The sequence below is a fragment of the Xyrauchen texanus genome, chromosome 38 (assembly GCF_025860055.1).
Source record: "Xyrauchen texanus isolate HMW12.3.18 chromosome 38, RBS_HiC_50CHRs, whole genome shotgun sequence".
Taxonomy (NCBI): Eukaryota; Metazoa; Chordata; class Actinopteri; order Cypriniformes; family Catostomidae; genus Xyrauchen; species Xyrauchen texanus.
The window spans coordinates 24,298,534-24,322,043 of NC_068313.1; the positions used below are offsets into that span (position 1 = coordinate 24,298,534).

The following is a 23,510-nucleotide window of genomic DNA, read 5'->3' on the forward strand; positions in this document are numbered from 1 at the left end:
GGCACTATATTTCACATGCTTTGAAGTTATGTAAGCTTATATGTCCAATAAGAAAAACACAAATTCAGGGTCAGTTTTGATCTCCAAATCCGATCGAAGGTACCTCCAGGAATCGAATGCCGATGTTCATTCTAGTTTTTGATTGACCACGATCATGTTCCCGCTTAGCCAGACGGGATTCAGCAGAAGCCTCTCGGAAGCACGTCACATCGTTTAGATTTTCTGGCAATTGTTATATAATGCACCTTTAAAGTTCAAATAATAGGAAAGCAGGTCATGTAAAGCACAGGGTCCCACGCTTGCTCCAGTTAGATTATAATGTAATGTCTCGCCATGAAGTGAAGCATAATACATGTGTTGTAGTGTGTATCTTATCGTGAAGAAATTCAGCAATATGCGGCTCTATTAAGAAGAGAGTGTTTGTTTTTTGCGAGTTAAAGATGGATTCAAAGTTGTTGTTTTGGCTTGTTTTCTAAAATAAATATCTAATACTCCTGTAAAATAAAGTACATTTACTTTAGGAGATATATTGCAAAAAAGGAAAAAGATTGTTGTCTGAGATATTGTTGAATAATTTAAATATTTAAAAAATATCTAAAAGTCCTTAAAACAAGAAACATTTGAGTCACTTGATGCCATGCGAGGATCAGACGTGTGAATGGCAAGCTCTGCGTACTTTGCTAGTTTTAATAGATACGGCTGCCATATCACCCTGCAGCTATTGCCTGGTTGCCCACTAAAGCTAAGCAGGGTTGAGCCTGGCCAGTACCTGGATGGGAGACCTCCTGGGGAAAACCAAGGTTGCTGCTGGAAGTGGTATTAGGGAGGCCAGCAGGGGGTACTCACTCTACAGTCTGTGTGGGTCCTAATGCCCCAGTATAGTGATGAGAACACTATACTGTGAAAAATAAAAAAAAATAAAAAAAGCAAGCACCGTCTTTTGGATGGGATGTTAAACTGAGGTCCTGACACTCTATGGTCATTAAAAATCCCTAGGGCACTTTCTCGTAAAGAGTAGGGGTTTAACCCCGGTGTCCTAGCCAAATTCCACCATTGGCCCCTATCTATCATGGCCATCCCTGAATTGGCTACATCACTCTACCATCTCCACCAATAGCTGGTGTGTGTGTGTGTGTGCGCGCGCGCGCGAGTTCCAGGTGGATGCTGCACACTGGTGGTGGTTGAGGAGATTCCCCCTATACTATGTAATGCGCTTTAAGTTTGAGAAAAGCGCTATATAAATGTAAGTTGTTGTTTAACACTTTTAATTACATAAACTGGTGGCATTCGATACACTCTCTTCCATAACTGTTCTAGGAGGACAATATGTCAAAGAACTCAAAAACCTCACGCTCTGGAGACATTAAAAGACACTTATGTGTTCGGGCTGTTGACCCTGGGTTGGCCGCGAGCCTGTGAGTTGATATGTTCAGGGAGCTGCGGGAGATGTGGCGAGAGATGCTGATCATATCGGCGTGCTGACGATGGTCATTGCTGACTTGGAAGATCTTGCTGTGGTGTGCCATTCAATCACTGCTATGGAGGTGAGGTTCACTGATGTGGTTGCAAGAGTGAGGGATGTCGATAAATGGATCGATTGCCTGGAGTTATCGGAGAGGGAATTGTCTGCTGGTCCGCTGGTGACCAGGGTGGGTTTGAAGTGTGTCTGGGAGAGGTTGGAGGACATGGAGGGCCGTAGCCGGCAGAGTGACATCTGTGTTTTCAGTAAATTGCTGAAACTGACATTTCAGTAAATTGCATAGGGTGACTGACAAAGGTGGGCTGGGCCTACCCAAGTTTTTTTTATTATTATGCATTTGGTTTCAGACATTTGGCTGATTGGTCACTTCCACCTGAGAGAGAGCCCCTCGCTGGCTTTGTATTGAACAGTAATTCTTGCCCCTATTTCACCATTGCAAAGCCTTTCTATTAAGCTAAACAGAAAAGATAAGTTACACCCTGTTATCTCACATTTTCACACAATATGGACAAAAGTGTTATATTTAGACATTTATTTAAATGTTGTTTCGAGCATATGGCTGAACACAAAGTTATTTATTAATAAGTCCCCTTTCTGTTGGAATGAGCAACCGGTTCCCACCTCCTCCTTGACCATTTTAAACCCTGTTACAATACAAAATGATATACAAGATACATTCTCTGGAAGAAAATCTAATGATATTATATGTTATTTATCAGGTAAATGTATCTTATTTTAAAGATCTTTAGATATTTTTAAATGTAAAACGAGACAAAACACTTGATTAGCATATATTTTTTTGAACTGATTTTTTTAATGAATTAAACTTAATAAAAAGTAATTTTTTCCCTTTAATTACATGAATGCTATTTAGAGTTATTTTAAAAAGATGATTTTGTCCTCTTTATTATTAGTAAGCACGTTAATTGCAACATTTTAGGTCAAGGTACAAGCTGAATCGTCGGTTAAGTGCTAATGATTAAACATTGCAACAATCCCTGAATAGTCAAATAATCGTTCTAATAATCGTTAGATTAGTCGATTCTAAAAATAATAATTAGTTGCAGCCCTAATCTTATTGTGGCCGACCGATAAGGATGGATGGCAGGGGAAGAATGATCGCAATCAGCTGAGAGAAAGATAAGGAGGAGCCGGAGCCACAGTTCGATGGGAGAGAGAGAGATAGAGAGACGCACAAAGCAGTGTTGTGAGTGAGTGAGTGAGTGAGTGAGTGAGTGAGTGAGTGTGTGTGTGTGTGTGTGTGTGTGTGTGTGTGTGTGTGTGTGTGTGTGAGTGAGTGAGTGAGTGAGTGAGTGAGTGAGTGTGTGTGTGTGTGAGTGAGTGAGTTGTAAGTTTAAACACAACTGCTGAAAAGCAGTGTGTTTTGTATGTGAAGCTGAAAAGCGAAGAAGTCTTGTTGTACACTGAAATGTGTCAATAAAAGTGTATTACGTGAACTGTTCACCTGGTGCCCACTTCCTCCTTTACACATTAAGAACCTGATTTGCCACAATAATATATCATGGTATTTACAGTGCATCCGGAAATTATTCACAGTGCTTCACTTTTTCCACATTTTGTTATGTTACAGCCTTATTCCAAAATTGATTAAATTCATTATTATCCTCAAAATTCTACAAACAATACCCCATAATGACAATGTGAAATAAGTTTGTTTGAAAGCTTAGCAAATTTATCAAAAATAATAAACGAAAAAAATCACATGTTCATAAGTATTCACAGCCTTTGCCATGACACTCAAAATTGAGCTCAGGTGCATCCTGTTTCCACTGATCATCCTTGAGGTGTTTCTACAACTTGATTGGAGTCGACCTGTGGAAAATTCAGTTGATTGGACATAATTTGGAAAGGCACACACCTGTCTATATAAGGTCCCACAGTTAACAGTGCATGTCAGAGCACAAACCAAGCCACGAAGTCCAAGGAATTGTCTGTAGATCTCCAAGACAGAATTGTATCGAGGCACCGATTTGGGGAATGGTTCAGAAAAATGTCTGCAGCATTGAGGTCCCAATGAGCACAGTGGCCTCCATCATCCATAAATGGAAGAAGTTTGGAACCACCAGGACTCTTCCTAGAGCTGGCCGCCCGGCCAAACTGAGTGATCAGGGGAGAAGGGCCTTAGTCAGGGAGGTGACCAAGAACCCGATGGTCACTCTGACAGAGCTCCAGCATTTCTCTGTGGAGAGAGGAGAAACTTCCAGAAGAACAACCATCTCTGCAGCACTCCAACAATCAGGCCTGTATGGTAGAGTGGCCAGACAGTAGCCACTCCTTAGTAAAAGGCACTTAACAGCCCACCTGGAGTTTGCCAAAAGGCATCTGAAGGACTCTCAGACCATGAGAAACAAAATTCTCTGGTCTGATGAAACAAAGATTGAACTCTTTGGCCTGAATGGCAAGCGTCATGTCTGGAGGAAACCAGGCACCACTCATCACCTGACCAATACCATCCCTACAGTGAAGCATGGTGGTTGCAGCATCATGCTGTGGGGATGTTTTTCACGGCAGGAACTGGGAGACTAGTCAGGATCGAGGGCCAATGAATGCAGCAATGTACAGAGACATCCTTGATGAAAATCTGATCCAGAGCTCTCTGGACCTCAGACTGGGGCAAAGGTTCATCTTCCAACAGGACAACGACCCTAAGCACACAGCCAAGATAACAAAGGAGAGGCTACGGGACAACTCTGTGAATATGCTTGAGTGGCCCATCCAGAGCCCAGACTTGAACCCGATTGAACATCTCTGGAGAGATCTGAAAATGGCTGTGCACTTACGCTCCCCATCCAACCTGATGGAGCTTGAGAGATCCTGCAAAGAAGAATAGGAGAAACTGCCCAAAAATAGGTGTGCAAAGCTTGTAGCATCATTCACAAAAAGACTTTAGGCTGTAATTGGTGCCAAAGGTGCTACAAAAAAGTTTTTATTGTATTTAGTTTTTTATTTGTCACTCAGCACGCCCTGGATTCGAACTCGCAACTTCAGGTGTGGTAGTAAGTGTCAATACTCGCTGAGCTAACCAGGCCCTAATTTTTGGTACTTTTAAGTGCTTTCATGTAATGTTAGTGCTTTGATATAAAGACATTTGACATTTAGTTTGAAAATGTCTTTACCTGCAGTAGGATATCGTTCACAGACTGCACTTGCACATGACCTTCTTTATTACTGGCAAATGATTGAAAGAAGCTACAGGTTTTGTTTCAGTGAATTGTAAGTAAACATCCACTTCATTTAGCATTGCTTTTTTCTTCTGTCTTCTAAAGCATCCCATTACTGATTTACTCTGTGACAAAGCACTTCAACCGATTCAGCCCACACGTTAGACAAATTAATTAAGAAGAACCTACTCAAAACAGTGATTATTTCACGCATCGGGCAGCGCTCCGATTCACGAGTCTGGCCGTGTTCACAATACTTCTCTAACTGTTTTGCCAAACAGTAAATACGGTAAGAGTAGTATGGTAGTAGGGCATTTAGTACATGGTCTATATGTTCTGTGGAGGGTGCCACAACACGTTATTAGAATGCACAGGGCACATTCTGTTCTACACAGATTGGACACATGCTAAAATAGGCTCAGTAGATCTGCGCCCCTGAAGCGATATTGCCCTAGGCACTCTCCAAGATTGCATAATGGGTTGACCGGCTCTGGCATTAAATCTATGTATTCGACAATATTTCAAGTCACTGTGCAGCAGTAATCACTGAGTCACTTTTATGGACACACCAGCATGAACCTGTCATGGAAAACCTACAGCTGACAAAATCTGAATTGATATTCACAGACAAAAGTTTAAAAACAACCACAACACAGGGGAAAAATAGAGGGCCACAGAGAGGCTTCTGTCCAAGACATTTCATCTCCCATAAATAATGGCCATAAACTTTTCCGGCAGCATAAGCTAATTAATTCCTGTGCTATACACAAAAGGAAATGCTGGGTGACAAATGGGAGCAAGGCTTGAAAGCTGCCAGGTCTGCAAAACAGTTTCTTCTTCAATTTACAAGCAATTTTGGTGTAAATCATCAACCAGAACTGGCTGCTTTAGGACACAGCCTCTGCTGCTCCAACACATACTAAACAGCATTTTAGTATTGCGAGAGAGGGAGGGAGAGAGAGAGAGAGAGAGAGAGAGAGAGAGAGAGAGAGAGAGAGAGAAAGAGAGAGAGAGAGAGAGACTGTGGTAAAATCTGGCAGAATTGAGCTGCTAATCAATCATGATTTATCTCATGGAACCAGAGGTGAAAGGGAGCATGTGCTGTTCATGATGTAAAAGATACTTACACACTAATTTTTAAGGAATTTTATTTTTTTTTTACTTCTACACATTTAAATAATACAATTGACTATAAAAATACATATATACATAAACAACGAAAGTACAAAAAAATACATTATGTAATAGTTTATTGTGAAGTGTACTCAATCTTATCTTCTCTGTTGGTCCTCACAATGTAAGTGAATGGGTTCCAACATTTTGAAGCACCAAAATCACATAAAGGCTGCATTTAAATCTATATCTTCAGAAGCAATATAAGTGTAGGTGAGAAACAGATCAATATTGAAGTCCTATTTTACTATCAATCTCCACTTTCACTTCTACATTCTTCATCTTTTGTTTTGGTAATTCATATTCTTCATTCATATCACCACCTACTGGGCAGGGAGGATCATTTATAATAAAATAGTACATTTCACTGTTTCCCTTGTGCCTCACACTTTGCCATATTTTTGAAGCAACATATTTAGTAAATTACTGCGTTTTTTCACAATAATAAAAATAAGCTGTTTTATATTTTTATTAGTGTGTTTACTACAAATGCCATGGTTAAACTGTGATTAAAACCATGATATATTTTCATAAGGGAATGTCACCATAAATAAATACAGATCTTGTCAGGATCCTGTCACTTTGTCAGTCTGGGTTTTTGTGGTGACAGGATCCTGACACTCTTGTTCTGTGTCTGGCTTGTGCTTCGTTTTTTGGCTCTGTGTGAGTGCAAGGCTTCAGGTTGTGGTTTCCCTTTCATGCGCTCTTGAGTCGGTTCTGTTTCATGTTCGGAGCGTGGTGTCTGGATACCGACTCTCCTTTCTGGTTTGGTTTCGGTTCTGGTGTCGGGATTAGTACACAGGCTCCATGTCGTGTCTTTATTGGCATGAGTGCATTGCTCTTATGACACCTTACATTAATTGTACGTGTCTGTCTTTCACGACCTCAGGTGCGCTTCATTCTGCGCTTGCTTTGCGCATCCGGGTCGCAATCCATCTGCTGGGGTTCAGTCACTTCTGTCTTAAATGTCGGCTTTATTTGTGGCCGAAATCTCGTACAGATGTCTTGTCTCCTTTTGTCACCTGTTGCGTGCATCGCGTGGTGTTTGCCTTGCGATGTACACTCACCTAAAGGATTATTAGGAACACCTGTTCAATTTCTCATTAATGCAATTATCTAATCAACCAATCACATGGCAGTTGCTTCAATGCATTTAGGGGTGTGGTCCTGGTCAAGACAATCTCCTGAACTCCAAACTGAATGTCAGAATTGGAAAGAAAGATGATTTAAGCAATTTTGGGCGTGGCATGGTTGTTGGTGCCAGACGGGCCGGTCTGAGTATTTCACAATCTGCTCAGTTACTGGGATTTTCACGCACAACCATTTCTTGGGTTTACAAAGAATGGTGTGAAAAGGGAAAAACATCCAGTATGCGGCAGTCCTGTGGGCGAAAATGCCTTGTTGATGCTAGAGGTCAGAGGAGAATGGGCCGACTGATTCAAGCTGACAGAAGAGCAACTTTGCCTGAAATAACCACTCGTTACAACCGAGGTATGCAGCAAATCATTTATGAAGCCACAACACGCACAACCTTGAGGCGGATGGGCTACAACAGCAGAAGACCCCACCGGGTACCACTCATCTCCACTACAAATAGGAAAAAGAGGCTACAATTTGCAAGAGCTCACCAAAATTGGACAGTTGAAGACTGGAAAAATGTTGCCTGGTCTGATGAGTCTCAATTTCTGTTGAGACATTCAGATGGTAGAGTCAGAATTTGGCGTAAACAGAATGAGAACATGGATCCATCATGCCTTGTTACCACTGTGCAGGCTGGTGGTGGTGGTGTAATGGTGTGGGGGATGTTTTCTTGGCACACTTTAGGCCCCTTAGTGCCAATTGGGCATCTTTTAAATGCGACGGCCTACCTGAGCATTGTTTCTGACCATGTCCATCCCTTTATGGCCACCATGTACTCATCCTCTGATGGCTACTTCCAGCAGGATAATGCACCATGTCACAAAGCTCGAATCATTTCAAATTGGTTTCTTGAACATGACAATGAGTTCACTGTACTAAAATGGCCCCCCACAGTCACCAGATCTCAACCCAATAGAGCATCTTTGGGATGTGGTGGAACGGGAGCTTCGTGCCCTGGATGTGCATCCCACAAATCTTCATCAACTGCAAGATGCTATCCTATCAATATGGGCCAACATTTCTAAAGAATGCTTTCAGCACCTTGTTGAATCAATGCCATGTAGAATTAAGGCAGTTCTGAAGGCGAAAGGGGGTCAAACACAGTATTAATAATCTGTGTAGTATTAATCCTAATAATCCTTTAGGTGAGTGTATATGCACAGGCATTGTCAAGTGTGAGAGTGCATGGCATTGATTTGTTGGCATGCCACGCATTCTCTCGACATGTCTGTCAGTTGGCATGGGTGCTTGTTGCCTTATTGTCTTGGTGATATGCGCTCTTGCCAGTCAGGTGTTTTGTTTTGTGAGAGAATGTGGCTTTGTTTTGTTTCTGTTTTGCTTGGTGTCTCTTAGTCCTGCGTCAAACCCCGCCTCCTTGTTTGCCCATTATTAATTAATCTGTCTCACCTGACCTGCCTGTTAACCTGTTGATTTTTTTCCTTTTTTAGAATTTTGTTTTTATACCAATATACCAATACAACCATCCAAGTTCTTCTCATAGAGCTCTCCTTGGCCGCTTGGCAGTAATCAGGGCACAGCACAAATAATGGCACACGAAGGCACCAGATCACAGGCTGGAGTGGCCCATCTCTCGCCTAAAGTCTGTAATTGAAATAAACAAAAACTGTATTCAAAGCAACACATTGAAGATCAGGTTTATCACATTTTACAGTAAATTAAGATGATTATGATTATGAAACATACGGTGCTTTACAGTAAAATGAAAAACAGTCTCCCTCTTAATCAGTCTCTCCTAGATTAAATCGCTGAGATTTGAAAAGGTCTGTTGTGTTTATGAGCTGTGGTTTACTCTATTATTTACCCTGAGCAGAGATTTGGACAGTGCCGTGATGTGGTGACCTTGGGTAGCAAAAGCAAATAGAATAGCTTTAGGCATGAAGAGCCAGATATGGTTGCCAAATCATTTTCTGTCACATCTCCCATTGCTTTTGGAGTTTTCCCTTTTAGTAGCTCCGCAGAAACTGGGGGACCATTGGAGTAAAACTTATACCATTCATCTCTCTGGCTTCTGCAGGCTCTGTGTTCATAAATTACATTTCACAGATCTCTCTTATCCAGTCTTCCTCATAATAAGGTCTATAAAGAAGAGGGGATTCCAAGCTGATTAATTGTTTCCAGCTTTTGTTTTTAATTAATTGCATGGCTACTCCTCTTCCAGAGGATGAGTCAGAGCTGAAGTGAATTGTGTGGACGATTTCTTTCTCTGCGTTTCTACCAGTATAGAATGTGTGTGTGTGTGTGTGTGTGTGTGTGTGTGTGTGTGTGTGTGTGTGAGCGTGTATTTAGCACTTTGTGGGGACCAAATGTCCCCATAAGGATAGTAAAACCCGAAATTTTTGACCTTGTGGGGACATTTTGTCGGTCCCCATGAGGAAAACAGCTTATAAATCATACTAAATTATGTTTTTTGAAAATGTAAAAATGCAGAAAGTTTTCTGTGAGGGTTAGGTTTAGGGGTAGGGTTAGGTTTAGGGGATAGAATATAAAGTTTGTACAGTATAAAAACCATTATGTCTATGGAAAGTCCCCATAAAACATGGAAACACAACGTGTGTGTGTGTGTGTGTGTGTGTGTGTGTGTGTGTGTGTGTGTGTGTGTGTGTGTGTGTGTGTGTGTGTGTGTGTGTGTGTGTGTGTGTGTGTGTCAGAAATATGTGTTTACATTTATATTACTGTATAGACTGTGATTACTGTATAGATTACCTCTGAGATTTGACCATTCGTTTGTTCATTCATTAATTTATTCATTCATTTGTTCATTCATTAATTATTTACTTACTTACTTAATTGTAAAATGTCAAGACCTATTTTCCAGTCAAGAACTGTTTTTTTCAATGAAACAAATGTCAATAAACTTCTTCTAAACTTCACATATAATACCATTAATGACTGTAGGGTACCCTTTATTCTGGATCAGGTACAAGTGGCCATATTATGGATCTTGGTCAATACAACCAACAAAAGTGCAAATGCATGCATGCTACCACACACAGGTAAAATACAATGACAAAGACACACACATCCACCCAAATACTCCACTCATTTCCTCTGTAATCTGTCATCTCGCCTGTAGTTTTAATTCCTGTTAACTGCATGGTTACATGCCACTGCTTCATTCATTTTAATGGAATTGAATAACAGCACTGCATGGCTGCACTCACACAAGGCTACTTTAATTGGAATGAATGTTTAAAAATTTAAAAAATTTTCATGCTGGTGGTTTTTTCAAGAAAAGACCACATTTGTTTTGGGTGACTTCTGCTGGTTGGACCCCATCAACAACTCTTCCAATAAGTCTGACTATTGTGCTGCGAACTCTGCCTGAAGAAATGTATATGTGTGTGTCCCTACTTATACCCCTATAATTTGGAGTGTTGCAGTGACCAGCTATCAAGCAAGTCAATTTAAAAGTCAATAATATAAAAAGTCCATTACATTCTGATACATTTCCTGATGTAAAATTACAGACCTCGGTGAAGACTGAAAATAATTTCCATAAAACCGTTTTATTTATTTAACATTTAAAGTTTTCATTATAGGTAGAAATTGATAATAATGTACATTTTAGGTGTTTTAATTACTTCTTTTATTTAATAATTAATTAATTAATTTATAATTTGTAAGCACCTTTTTTGCCTTCACTACTTCATTTTTAGTGGTTCTATGGTGTGTGTGTGTGTGTGTGTGTGTGTGTGTGTGTGTGTGTGTGTGTGTGTGTGTGTGTGTGTGTGTGTGTGTGTGTGTGTTTGTGGGCAGGTTTAAGTGGTTTACGAGGACTTTTATTTAGGTTACAAACTGGTAATTACAAGGGTATTATGCTATAAATGTGGTTTATGAGGACATTTCTAGTGTCCCCATAAGTTAATTGCTTAAAAAACATATTAAATTATGTTTTATTGAAAATGTACAAATGGTTAGATTTAGGGGAATTGGATGAAATCTATAGTTCGTACAGTATAAAAATCATTATCTCTATGGTGAGTCCTCATAATGATAGCTGCACCAACATTCTCACATTAGTCGCTATCAACTGCAATGTAGACTGCAAATAAGAAAGAAAGTCACGCAGGTTTGGAACGATACAAGGTATATTAGGACAAAATGTAAATTTTTGGGTGAACTACTCCTGTGACTTTCAATATGCATTTATAGCTTCTAAGGTTCAATGCAACAACTTCAAATTAATTTAATGTTGAGAATATCAACTGCTACCCAGAGCATTTATGATGGGGCAAAGGTGAGGTCTTTGCCTGTGTGTTAGAGGGAGTTTATGTATGTGTGCGTGTGTGTGTGTGTGTGTGTGTGTGTGTGTGTGTGTGTGTGTGTGTGTGTGTGTGTGTTTAAAAGTCAAATATTCTATGTAGTCTCTCAAATAATTTGAGGTCATGAAAACGGCATACATAATAATTAGAAAATAATTAGCTAAATTATTGATGATTACAATTTTAGACAAAGTACATCACATCACACTGCATGTCAACTTCCCAAAAGTATTTCTTGTCAACAACCCATTTATGTTTCTTTAAAGCATGTTTAGGTCCACTTTAGCAATTGCAATTTACAATTTTTGTGTGAGACAAACCATTAACAAGATCAATGTAAATCTTTGAACAGAATAGTGAAATGAAGTGCTTTTGTGATTAAGAGGTCAAGACAAACATGCGTCAACATCATCTTTTCCAAACGGCATAAAAACTCCTAAAAATTTAAAATTGAAACATAATGCATATGCTTAAAAATCAAACATTGACTGTTAAACATTGATTGAGTTGAAAAGTGTTGCTTTTTTAACCCAATGCAATATCACAGCTACCTCAATGAAATGATGAACAAATAGATTATGCACCATTACCCACCAGTTATACTATATATGTGACAGTATATATAAGTGACAGTCCCGTGTTTGTTTAACTCTTTATTTTTAATTTACATACCTTTTCCATTAAAATTGGGGGAACATTTTTTATAGGGTTCTGTAAATAGAAAACAACAATGCGTTACCTACAATTAACTTAAAAGGCCAATCATAGCTAAGCAAATATGATTTGACACACAACAGGAAATGAATTGTTTTTCAAGTAAAATTGTTGTAATCTGATTATTATTTATTACTGTATAATCTAAGACACATTTTACAAGGTTTATTCATTTATGTTTGTGTTTATGGTTGATTCTTAAAGTGACATATACATGATTTCTAAATTCTTGCTTTGTTTTCTTCTAGTATACTAATCAGTTTTTCATTACATCATTGCTTAAATTGAACAGAAGTTAGGGCCGAGTTAAAAAGAATGTTAGAGATCTTATATTTCTCTACTAATATGTCCTCTATCTCTCTCTGATGCAAAGCAGAATGATTCAATTGATCGTTCCAAGACCACCTCAGAGGGGTGACCATAATGACTCCCCTGTTCAGGAACATATTTTGCAAACATTAAATATTTGCATATATGCCTTTACTATTAATGTTGTTTATAGAATGAAAACATGTAAGATAATCAAAATCATTAATGGAATCATAAAGAAATCAAGGTAATTAGAACTTCATCATAATGGAAATGTTTTGACTCCATGATTTGACTACTGAGAGTGCAGTTGAGATCTATTTCACTTTATATATGATATACTTCATATAAAATGTATTAAGTTTCTGTTGTTTCTTCAGACTTCTTTTCTATAATGAATATGAACAAAGATGTTAATTGTACACCTATGTTTTTATTAAAAACAACAATGGCAGGTGTATTATAGTCATTGACACAAAGAATGAAATAAATGAGTGTTTGTTCTTCTTTTAAACGTTCCTAGTATTTAAATCAGCGTTATACACGACAGTATTTAATAAGGTATATCTTGAAAGGGTTCGGAATCAATAAAAACATTGGGGAGAAATCCCTCTGTTTATAAACTATGCACCCAATACCTATCTTTTGTGTGTAAAGTTGCATACTACCAATCACCTTCAGCTGACCACCAGCAAAAATGATTTTTGACATTGGAAGGACGCAGCTCTGGTTTCAAATCCTGCTCTCAAGATTTAAAAACGAAATTTAAAAACACTCAAAACATTTATATTTAATGTGTCGGCAAGGTTAGGCCGAACGAACCAATAGTCGATGTTCAATCAATATGAGATTTGAATTTAAAGAGCTTTGGCCTCCCGGGTTACAGAGCATGAAGTCAGCGGTGTGGTTAAGCCCGGGGCTCAAAGGATCCACAGGCCTGTTTAACTCTCAGGACCATGATTAATTCATAGTGGATTATGTGCTGGATGCATCAGGGGCACAACTGGGCTCCTTCACTCTAAAACCACACACTGCAATGAGATAAAGGCTTTTCCTCCCGATAGCAGGCTTGATTTGATGCCCGTCTTCCTTGCCTCTGTACCTATAAAGGATTCCCCTCTCCCTTGCCCTTCACAGAGAGTTAAATCTCTGAATCTCATCTGACTGATTTGTTTGTTCCCCCCCCTATGAATTGAGATATGAGATGAGTTCAGTGATAAGTTTGTCTCTTTCTGAACTCATTTCCCAATCTATTGTCTCAGATGCTGGGGTGCAGCTCTGAATGTCTGATTATGTCTTTTAAGATTTTTTTTTTTTTCATGCACACAACATCATATGCTGTATCCTTCTGATGTGCTGTGAAAGGACTTTCCATTAAGAGTTAATGTTTTCTGTTACCACGCTCTCAGTAGATATTGTATGTTATAAAATTCAACCCTTTCTGAATTTGGAATGCATATACTAAATCATATACCATATGTGCATTGTAGGTGTGTAATTAAAAAAAAAAACAGGTCTGACTCGTCAAATCAAATTTAAGTTTAACTTATTGTGGCTATAAACAGAATTATACTGTTCTAAAATTCTAGAAATTCTCTAGAAAACACAATTGTCACTGAAATTATGAAAATGCTGTTTTTCTTTTGTTTTGAAGGCTTTTCTTAGATTTAAGATGAAAAAAAAAGAAAAAGTAAATGGAAAAGAATATCAACTGTTTTAATGGCAGTAAATGTTCTCATCTTTAGCTAACTTGTGAAAATGACCTCTGACCTTGTTTGCACTGAAGGGAATTTTTACTCTCATCAGCAGAGAGATGTCAAACACATATTACATTCACAGCTTATCTCGAAGTGGAAAAAATAATCACAGAACATGACTCTCCACAGAGGAGCATTATAACTTCTTTGTTAACTGAGTAAACAATACTTTGTGAATATTGCCATGTGCTTTATCCAGTTTATATTTTTCAAAAGCTATATTTCTCTGAACTCAACCTACTGAACCTAAAAAGAGCATCTCAAGAAAAGGCAAATCCACTGTTGTGCGTATAGTTACAGTAGATGCTTAAAGTCAAGGGAGGAAGAATCTCAGCTAGTCCAAGGAAAAGCACCTATCATCCAAATGTTATATTTTCTAATTTTATTAAAAACTCACAAATTTGTTCAACATGTTGTATTTATACAGTGAATGGTCTAATATGCACTGGAGGTCACGTAAGCTTAGGTTTATTAGAACAATAAAAGACATATCATGAGCATTTGATATTTAAAGAAAGTAGCAGCTGCTTGCTGCACAATTGACCATCAATTTCAATAGTTTGGATTTTCCTTTAAAGACACAAAAATAAAACTTGTAGGTCTAAGTATGTTATATTACAATTTATGAATGTATTTCAGCAGACTAAAAAAATAAGAAGTAAATACTTCTTATTGTTTTTTTTTTAACACTTACACTTTGTTTCAACACGTTCTGCAGTTAATGGTGCAAAGCACTTTTACAGTATTTGTGCTATGTTTTTATTTGGCAACTTTCTACTTGTATTTTTTTCTCCCTCCCCCACCCCCTCCCCTTTTTTTGTAAACAACATTTTGTACAAACTAGCACAGTGAACCACAACCCCAGCAAACTTGTTTTTTCATCATACAATATAAATAAAATCAATACAAAAGTTTGGTTGGTTGCTTGAAACATTTTTTTTTTTCTGGATCAAGAGGTTCTAAATCATGGTTGATACTTTTAACTCCTGAATTAAATATATTACGTAAACAGTTGACTGTTCTCTGTGTCCATTTCATACCCTTGTTAAAATAATTTTAGAAGGTAGACTTCATTTATTAACATTTCAAGTTCTCTTCCATTAAATAAAGGGTTCACCATCTGTACAAATTTTAAAATTTGCCTTTTGAAGGCTAACTTCTTCAAATTTGGTGAAATTCTTAGGGACAAAAGGATATATCCAGAATGAGAAAAAAGCTTTGTCTCCCTGGCCTTCAGAAACATATTTAGTGTCAAAAAGGTTGTTTAAGTGTCATTATGGCAGAGCCTTGAAAGGCAAGGAGGTCTGAGGAGTTTTCAAATAAATAAATTAGTCTGACGGTGTAGATCTTTCCTGGAGTCAACATTGCAGGTTAGTGTTAGATCAGCCGCCTTGGGTGTTTCTCTGTAAAGCTGGCAATCTTTGACAGTAGCTAACGATGTTAATGTGTCGCTATATCTGTTTTTAGAGTGACGGTTTAACCAGTGGCACGCATTGCGCTTCTGCAGGGATGCTGCTGTGCTAAGCCTCATAGCAGAGTTCATACAGACACGGGTGCAACATCAACAGTATCAATTCTTTCTCTTCTAGAGTGCTGACTTTAATTCAAAGGGTTAAATTAAGAATGAAGGAAACTGAACATCAACACAACAAGTTCAAGAAGGTAAATGTCAATGCCCATGCTGCCCTCTGCTGCTCTCTCTGTGAGCTGTCCAACCACATTTATGACACAGAAGAAATGGAAGAAAAAAAAATTATAACCAGAATGTGTGTGGCCATTGTCCCTGTTACCACCCTGTCTCCTCTGTTTATCATAATTTCTCTCAACTGAAATGTCCGTTCACAGAAGCTACCAGACCGTGGCCTCATTCATTTCTGATGGAGGGTGGGAGAGGTGGTTGCTGTATCCACTGCCGTTGAGGGATAGGGATGTAAAGGAAGGACTGGGTCCAAAGACATCTGAGGACATACTGTGCAGGGGTCCAGGTATACCTGGCTCTGGACTGGGTGAGTCCACTGGGTGGTGTGACATGATGTCTGAAAAGCGCTGTACTTCACTGGATGGATGGTGACCAGGGATAGGATGGTCCATGCCCCCTAGTGGGGTGCCAGTGGGTCCTGACGATGGGACAAAAGGGAGGTCTACAGGAGTCTGGGCCTGTGAAGGTGGGCCTTGGGGGAAAAAGTCGTAATTCCCTCCTGGACCATAGTAGTCGCTCTGATAATCTGCAGATCCACAAAAAAAAGTAGTTTGGGTTAGGTTTAATCCTGGTTTAAAAATTCATAGAATATGTAGCCAATGGTTCTTTAGAAAAAATCTCAACATGCCACATTAGTCACAGTACATGCTACACTTAAATCACAAATGTAGCTGGGTGGGAAGAACAAAGCTTGCAAGAAACTAATTACAGTGAGGAACAGTGTGCCTTTTACAGTATCTGAACTGCAGAATACTTATTAAACAAGCAGTTATTGATATGAGAACATATATAGCAATAACTGCCTTGTTTTATGCACATTGTACCGTCAAAAACATTTTTAGCAGGTTGTTCTGTTTACTTAATTAAAATGAACTAAAGTAACACAATTCTAGAACATTTTGTCTCAACTTGATTTCATTGGATTACATCCAATTACATTTGTAAAAATGTAAGTGTACTTAATCCATTTGAATTGGGACTACATGAATACTTTTTGTAGCATTAATGAAACTGGGAAAGGGATTTCCATTCCATTGCATGTGAGAAATAAAACAAATTAAGTTTACATGAGAACATTTTGTTTGATGAACCTTACAAAATGTTGTTAAAACTACTAAAGTACATGGACCTAATTCAATAAAATGATGTTGGCTCAATGAAACTAACGTAATTTGAATTAAGTAAATTAAATTGTGTGTAAAAACTTATTAAGGGCAATGACTTAGTTTTCAGAAACTTATTACAATAATATTTAATATTATGCTGCATTCTATCATTACCTAAATGTATTTTATTTTCTACAAACTTTGTAATTTTATGATCCATCAACTGCACATGAGTGACCCCCCACACACACACACAACAAAACACAACAATATTAAACTAAACTAGATAATGCTAAATAATAATAATAATAATAATATATAATATATAATAATAATAATAATAAACAATCGAAGTAAATTATACGGATTCACTGTACAAAGTAAACAGACGATACGGCCTAGCAACTGTACAAAGTTCTTCCAACAGTTACACAACACATCAAACGAAATCAAAACAGAAATATGCTATCAATACCTTTAGCATCAACAACATGAAAATAAATTATAAAAAATAAATGTCTTCACAACCAGAATTGCTAAGTCTAAACACAAAACCAGCATTTAAATTAGTTTACCATTCAAAACAGAGACAATCTAATAGTCCAATAAAAACCGGTTAACCTATATATCTGTCGTACAATCACATTTCTAATTCTGTGTAATGACAAACAACCATCAAAGGTGTCCCAGGGAGACAAATGCAACCAGCGCTTCACAAACAAGTGAAAAATAAAAATAAATAAACAAATTGGAAATAGATAAATACACCTTACCTCCATAGTATGAGAACGGGCCGTTTGGAATTAATTCTCCAGGTTCGAGTCTGTCCACAAGCGTTCGCATTCTTCTTGGACTCCGAAAGAACGCGTGTCTCCTCGCGCCGAGTGCGCTCAGCTGTTTCATGCGCCGTTCTTTTGACCGCCGGTTCTGAAACCATACCTAATGCACGTGGACAAATAGCAATGGAAATGTATAAACTTAAATTGTGCTAACTAAAAATGGTTAACACTTTGAATTACAGTGTCCATATTCTATTATGCCTACACGTTGCTGTAATTAATTGCAATACTAAAAACAGTAAAAGTGTGTATTGCATCTGTATGGCCAAACAAATCAAGAAGCTTCCCGAAATAATTAGTCTTCATACTATGTATGAAGTGCATTAGTAGGCTTTTAATCATTTACATTTACATTTACATTTATGCATTTGGCAGACGCTTTTATCCAAAGCCCTTTATTACAGGGACAATCCCCCCGGAGCAACCTGGAGTTAAGTGCCTTGCTCAAGGACACAATGGTGGTGGCTGTGGGGCTTGAACCAGCATCCTTCTGATTACCAGATTACCAGTTATGGTGCTTAGATGGTGCTTAGACCACTACACCACCACTAATCAGTACTTATAAAAACGCAGTTACATGGACACTGTATAGCAGAGACCAAAGTAAACGAACCAAATTACATAGAATGTTGTCTATTATAAACTTACAGTACACTACATCATCTCCCAGCATTTCAAATTTAGGGTGATGTGTTTAAATAAATATATGATACAACGTTAGAAGTGAAACCCGTATTGTTACGGTCATTGTAACAGTCTGCCACTCTGGCCTTATGTTTACAAGTCAAGTTTACAATTTTTAAGCAGTGTCTCCAAACTTTACCTGGAGGTGGGCCTGTGACGTGTCTGAATGCATTCGCATTGCAGTGACAATTATCATCATATTAGTCCTAATTATCATCACTGTTAGAGATTGGATCTAACCTCACTTTAATGATCTTTTAACCCTCCATTTACTCCGACTAAGGGGGCAGCAGCGGGGACTTCAAATCTCTAATTAATACTTAATAAGAGGGTTGTTACCGATATATTAACCGGCCCTGTGCAGTTATTATTTCGTAATCTATATATCCATCCTTGAATTCGTTTAGCTAATTACAGTTTAATCTGACGGCTTTAAATATCTAACCTCGCCACTCTATAAATCTCACGACCCCTTCTCTCCACTTGATCTCATGTTCAGTCTCAATTTCTGACATTATTCCACCGCACCAATCTATTATGGGGCTTTCAATGATAATAATGGTTTATCTGTGTTATTATCGGATCTCTCAAGTCGAAATCAAATACCAAGATGTAGGCCTTTAAAATGCTGCTGTCAAATCCGGTATAGTTGTGTGGGTAAATGTGGCACATATTTGCCAGTGCACCGACTGTGCGCCTCGGCTGTACTGTCATTGTTCCGCGACCAAAAAACAAAACAAAATCATCCTACATTTCTCACAGAAAGCCACCTAGTATGAGGTACTTTGACAGACACAGGGACAGATTTCTGCGTTTCCACTTGACCGAGAACCGTCACAGCATGTCTAAATGTGGTCGCAAAACGTGATGGCGATGCATTGCCAAGACACCCATCGTTCTCACCAGTCTGATGCCAGCTGGCCTGCCTTTCCATATCTCGAGTCAAGTATGAAAGGCTAACCATATAAATGCTACTTCCAAATAATTTACAGGTGCCAGCAAAAGCGTCCTCATTTCAATTCAAATGGTCTTGCATAAAGGATTGGAAAGGAAAGACACAATGAAGCCGCGCTTGCGTTATTCTCCTTGGCATTTTGGACATACATCCATGAGAAACTTGCCATAGAAAACTTTTTCACAGAATAACTCACTATATTAGATTCCACAGACACATTGTCAACTTGTATGTTCATGGCATAAATATTTGTAGAACCCAATTATTATGATTATTTTTTTTTGGAACAAAAATAAAGAAATCAAATTAAAAATGTCAGTTTACCTGAATAACTCGCATGTTAAGCCCCGTCTCCTGCGCCAACTGCTCCCTGATGTGTCTTGTTGGTTTGGGGGTCGCCGCGAATGCCGCTTTCAAAGTCTCCAGTTGCTTTGCTTTGATAGTGGTACGCGGTCCTCTTCGTTTCCCTCCGAGATTCTGGTCATCGTTTTCATTGTTACCCGTTTCTTTGTCCGATAAGTTTGCGATTTCCCCGTCCTTGACATCGTCCTGTAGCTGGTCTTGAGAATCTGGCGATAAACTAGGATCACTGCACGCTGTAACTGAATGGGGAAAGAAGGGCCGTCGGAGACAGTCGAAATAAAAACCTCAGAATTAGACATGAGGACCGGAGAAGTCTTAGACAGTAAACAATGGAATGTAAAATAAAGAAAGAAAGGAAAATAAAGACAACGATAAAATACATTAAAAAAGAAAGACACAAGAAAATAGAACACAGTAAACAAATAAATGCTGGTAGGCTATTTAGAGCGGAATCTAGGCAGTAAGGAGTCTACAGAAGTGAAAACGGTTATTAGAAAATATTCTATAAAAGGCCACAAAAATCATGCAGCAAATCTTTACTTCACAAAACATGGAAATTTAACGAACAGAATTAAATATTTTGTAAAAAATATGATGGTGACATGGTCTGATTTTTATTATTATTGTTATTATTATTAATGTTATTTGACATAAAATATACAAAATACTATGACAATAAAATAAATCAGCATTTTTGAGATTTTATATTGAATAAAGGACCTCAAGCCAGGTATTCCATGTATATTTGTCTCATCATTATAGTGTCTTATGAACACCAAAGTCTGGTATTAGCCTATTTTTAAAGGTAATATGGTATAAAAACTAACATTTTCTAGTTCCTATTATTTTAATAATTTTACTCACCTGAAAGGAGACTGGCGTCTTTTCCGTTCGTGCTGCTTAAATAATCGTCTTTACAGACAAATTTATTTTCGTCCATGATGTACAATTCCTCCCCTGTGGATAGTTGCTTGTTACACATCATGCATGTAAAGCAGTTCAGATGAAACACTTTGCTTCGTGCCCTCCGGACCAAGTCATTCGGCGAGATCCCCTGAGCACAACCCGCGCATTTTGTTCCAAAGCGCCTGCAAATGGACAGACCAAAAAAAAAAAAAAAAAAAAAAAAAAAACATTTAGGCTATTATACCATGATAAAAAAATAAATAATCTATTATTTTAAGCTAATAGGTAAAAAACTATGAGTACATTTTCAAGTGTGCAAAAAATAGATAAATAACATATATATAATAGATAAATAACATATATATATATATATATACTTATCTTTACTATTATTGGGGAATATTTATCACAATAATTAGGCTATTTGTTCAGTTGTTATTGTCGGCCTAATGTTAACAAATAAAATCCTATAGTCTTATTGTTTATTTTTCCTGTTGTATACAAATTAAAATACCACTATTGTATTTAGGTCTATTATGCACGCATTCATGCAAATGAGTAAAGTTATGCACAGAGGGGGCGCTTTTAACTTGCATTGAAACAACATTAATAATCACCCATAACAAAGAACATGTACATTCCTCCCATATAAACACCATTGCAGTAAATACTCACCAGTTAATTGCGACCAACAATGTGTATTCTGATTCTCTGTACAGATTGTTGATTCAGGGTCTGTGATTACATTGTCTGAGGGTTTCCATCTCAAAGTCGTTTATTATTCAAATCCACTTATCACATCTTAACTCGAATCACTGCAAACACACGCGACTGTGCAGACAGGCTGCCACTGGGCCGCGTTTACACTTTCAACTACTGGCAAAGCATTGATCCCTGCGGCTTTCCCGGCTGCCTTTCGTTGTAAACAAAGTGTGATTTCCTTAAAACCCTTGATGCAGACGAGTACACAGACTATTAGTGTATCTGTTCGTCATTTTACATAACAATTCAAATTAACAAGCATTTAATTAATGGGCGTCCTAATCAAAGAATCAAACAAGTCAGTCTTTACAGGGATCACACTTTATGTTGGTGTGAACTTAAGATCAAAAATCAAATTAAAGTATTCAAAAATTGCAATATTTTAGGTAATGTGAAAACCTCAAGGATAATTTAGAAGCCTTTTCATTTTAAGTTCAATAAAGAGGAAGTTATACTGTAAATAAAGTCTATTAAAATGTGATATCACAGTTTGAAAGAGTGATTTTGAATTTATAATATATAATATTTTAGCAATATAGTAAATGTTTCACATATTGTAGAATATATATTCTCTAATATGTGAAACCTTTACTTAACCATGACATTTTGGTAAAAAGTGTGTTTTTATTGTTTTGGGGTGGGGTATTTGGATCTATACAAGCGGTACATCATATTTTTCCTACAATCTATCAAATTGTAGGATTTAATTTTATTAATATTTTGATTTTATCAAAATTATTGTATTATTCTATTATTCGTGTAGACAATTATACCAAATGCCCTTAAGCATAGAAGATTAAGTGAACTATAATATTTCCATTTATCAAAGAACTTACCTAAAGAAGTCGTTTTTGCAATATAGTTTTCCTTCTCGAGAGAAGCATTTCTCTGTTAGGTTACATTTGCACTCGCAACATTGTACACACTTGATGTGCCATGCTCTGTCCAGAACATTAAGGAGAAACCTGTCCAATATAGGCCTCTCGCAGCCCGCACAGTGGACCATCGTCTTTGGATGTGCTCCCACAGTTACTGCCGTGGTGTCCACAACCTGAGACTGATAGTCTGTTTCAGTTTTCCCTCTTTCAGAAAAGAGGGAGGGAAATGGTCGTAATACTGAAGGGTGCTTCAAGTCCTTTAAGAGTCTTTGCGAAAAGGTACGACAGGAAAATATCAAGAAATTAGATTTTTGAAATATATTCACCACTTTTGTGTATGTGAACGATCAGCGTGGAAACCTGTAGCGGTCCAAAATCAAGATGAACAAAGAGGATCTTCTCATGAGGTAGTAGTGCGTCAGTTGTCAGTCAATATGTCTCATCCTCTTCAACGCAAATAAATGTAGAGATTGTGTTTTTCTTTTCAAAACACCAACTGTTCCTTGGCTACAAAGAGGACATCATTGCGCAGAAGCACGTAGCCGTTGTCAACATGGTGAAGCATTGGTGATGATTATGTGAATGAAAGTCTTTCAAAAGCAAACATCTAATGTAACCAGTCTTGAACAGAAATAGCACACGAGACATGCGAGTCCAGAGACATTAGAGTGCTCTTTACCATGTCCATTTATCCACTATTTAGGTTCCTCTGAAAGACGAAAGACCATCAAATGCTTGAAAAGTGCGTCTCCCTCCGTACAGCGTGGTGTTTCCTTGGTAAGATAAGAGACGTAAAAGATGCTAGTGTGAACAGAATTTGTGTGACATCTCGTTGCAGGACTGATGACGCTCCCCGAACAGCCTCCGGTGTTCTGCATGTTCCTGAAAGCACACGAGCCAGCCTTATTCACAGCCTCCTGACGTCACGCAAGACCGAGACCAATCAGCGGCTCTCCGTTCAAGTAACCATTAGCCATCCCCTCACCGCTTTACCGGCACACTCTGCGCTATTTATAGGGAACAGAAGACACCAATTGTCAAAAATCCCAGAAACTGTCATATCTAAGTTAATGTGGAGAGTCAGAAAACAGACCTTCGTGTTCTGAAAGTCTTTTTTTTTTTCCTTTACATTTTTCAATAATCATCAATTCTGGTGGAGCCGAGGAACGAGAGAACCATATTAAAAGGTACATATGATAATTAACGCATTGTTTATGAATAAGTAGATATGGCAATATTTCGAGATAAGAGAACAGGCTGGGCCTCTGTATCATGCTGTA

At 38.0% G+C, this 23,510-nt stretch overlaps 1 protein-coding gene across 1 annotated transcript; it reads right to left on the reverse strand.

The window, feature by feature from the left end:
• Positions 1 to 14,810: 14,810 nt before the first annotated feature.
• LOC127631956 (LIM/homeobox protein Lhx1-like) lies at positions 14,811 to 23,083 on the reverse strand. The gene is made up of 5 exons (XM_052110380.1): positions 22,189 to 23,083; positions 20,549 to 20,772; positions 19,646 to 19,923; positions 17,617 to 17,782; positions 14,811 to 16,263 (listed from the first exon to the last, which is right to left on the reverse strand). The coding sequence occupies exons 1-5, from the start codon at positions 22,356 to 22,358 to the stop codon at positions 15,887 to 15,889; spliced, it is 1,215 nt and encodes a 404-aa protein (XP_051966340.1). The 5' UTR covers positions 22,359 to 23,083; the 3' UTR covers positions 14,811 to 15,886.
• Positions 23,084 to 23,510: the final 427 nt, after the last annotated feature.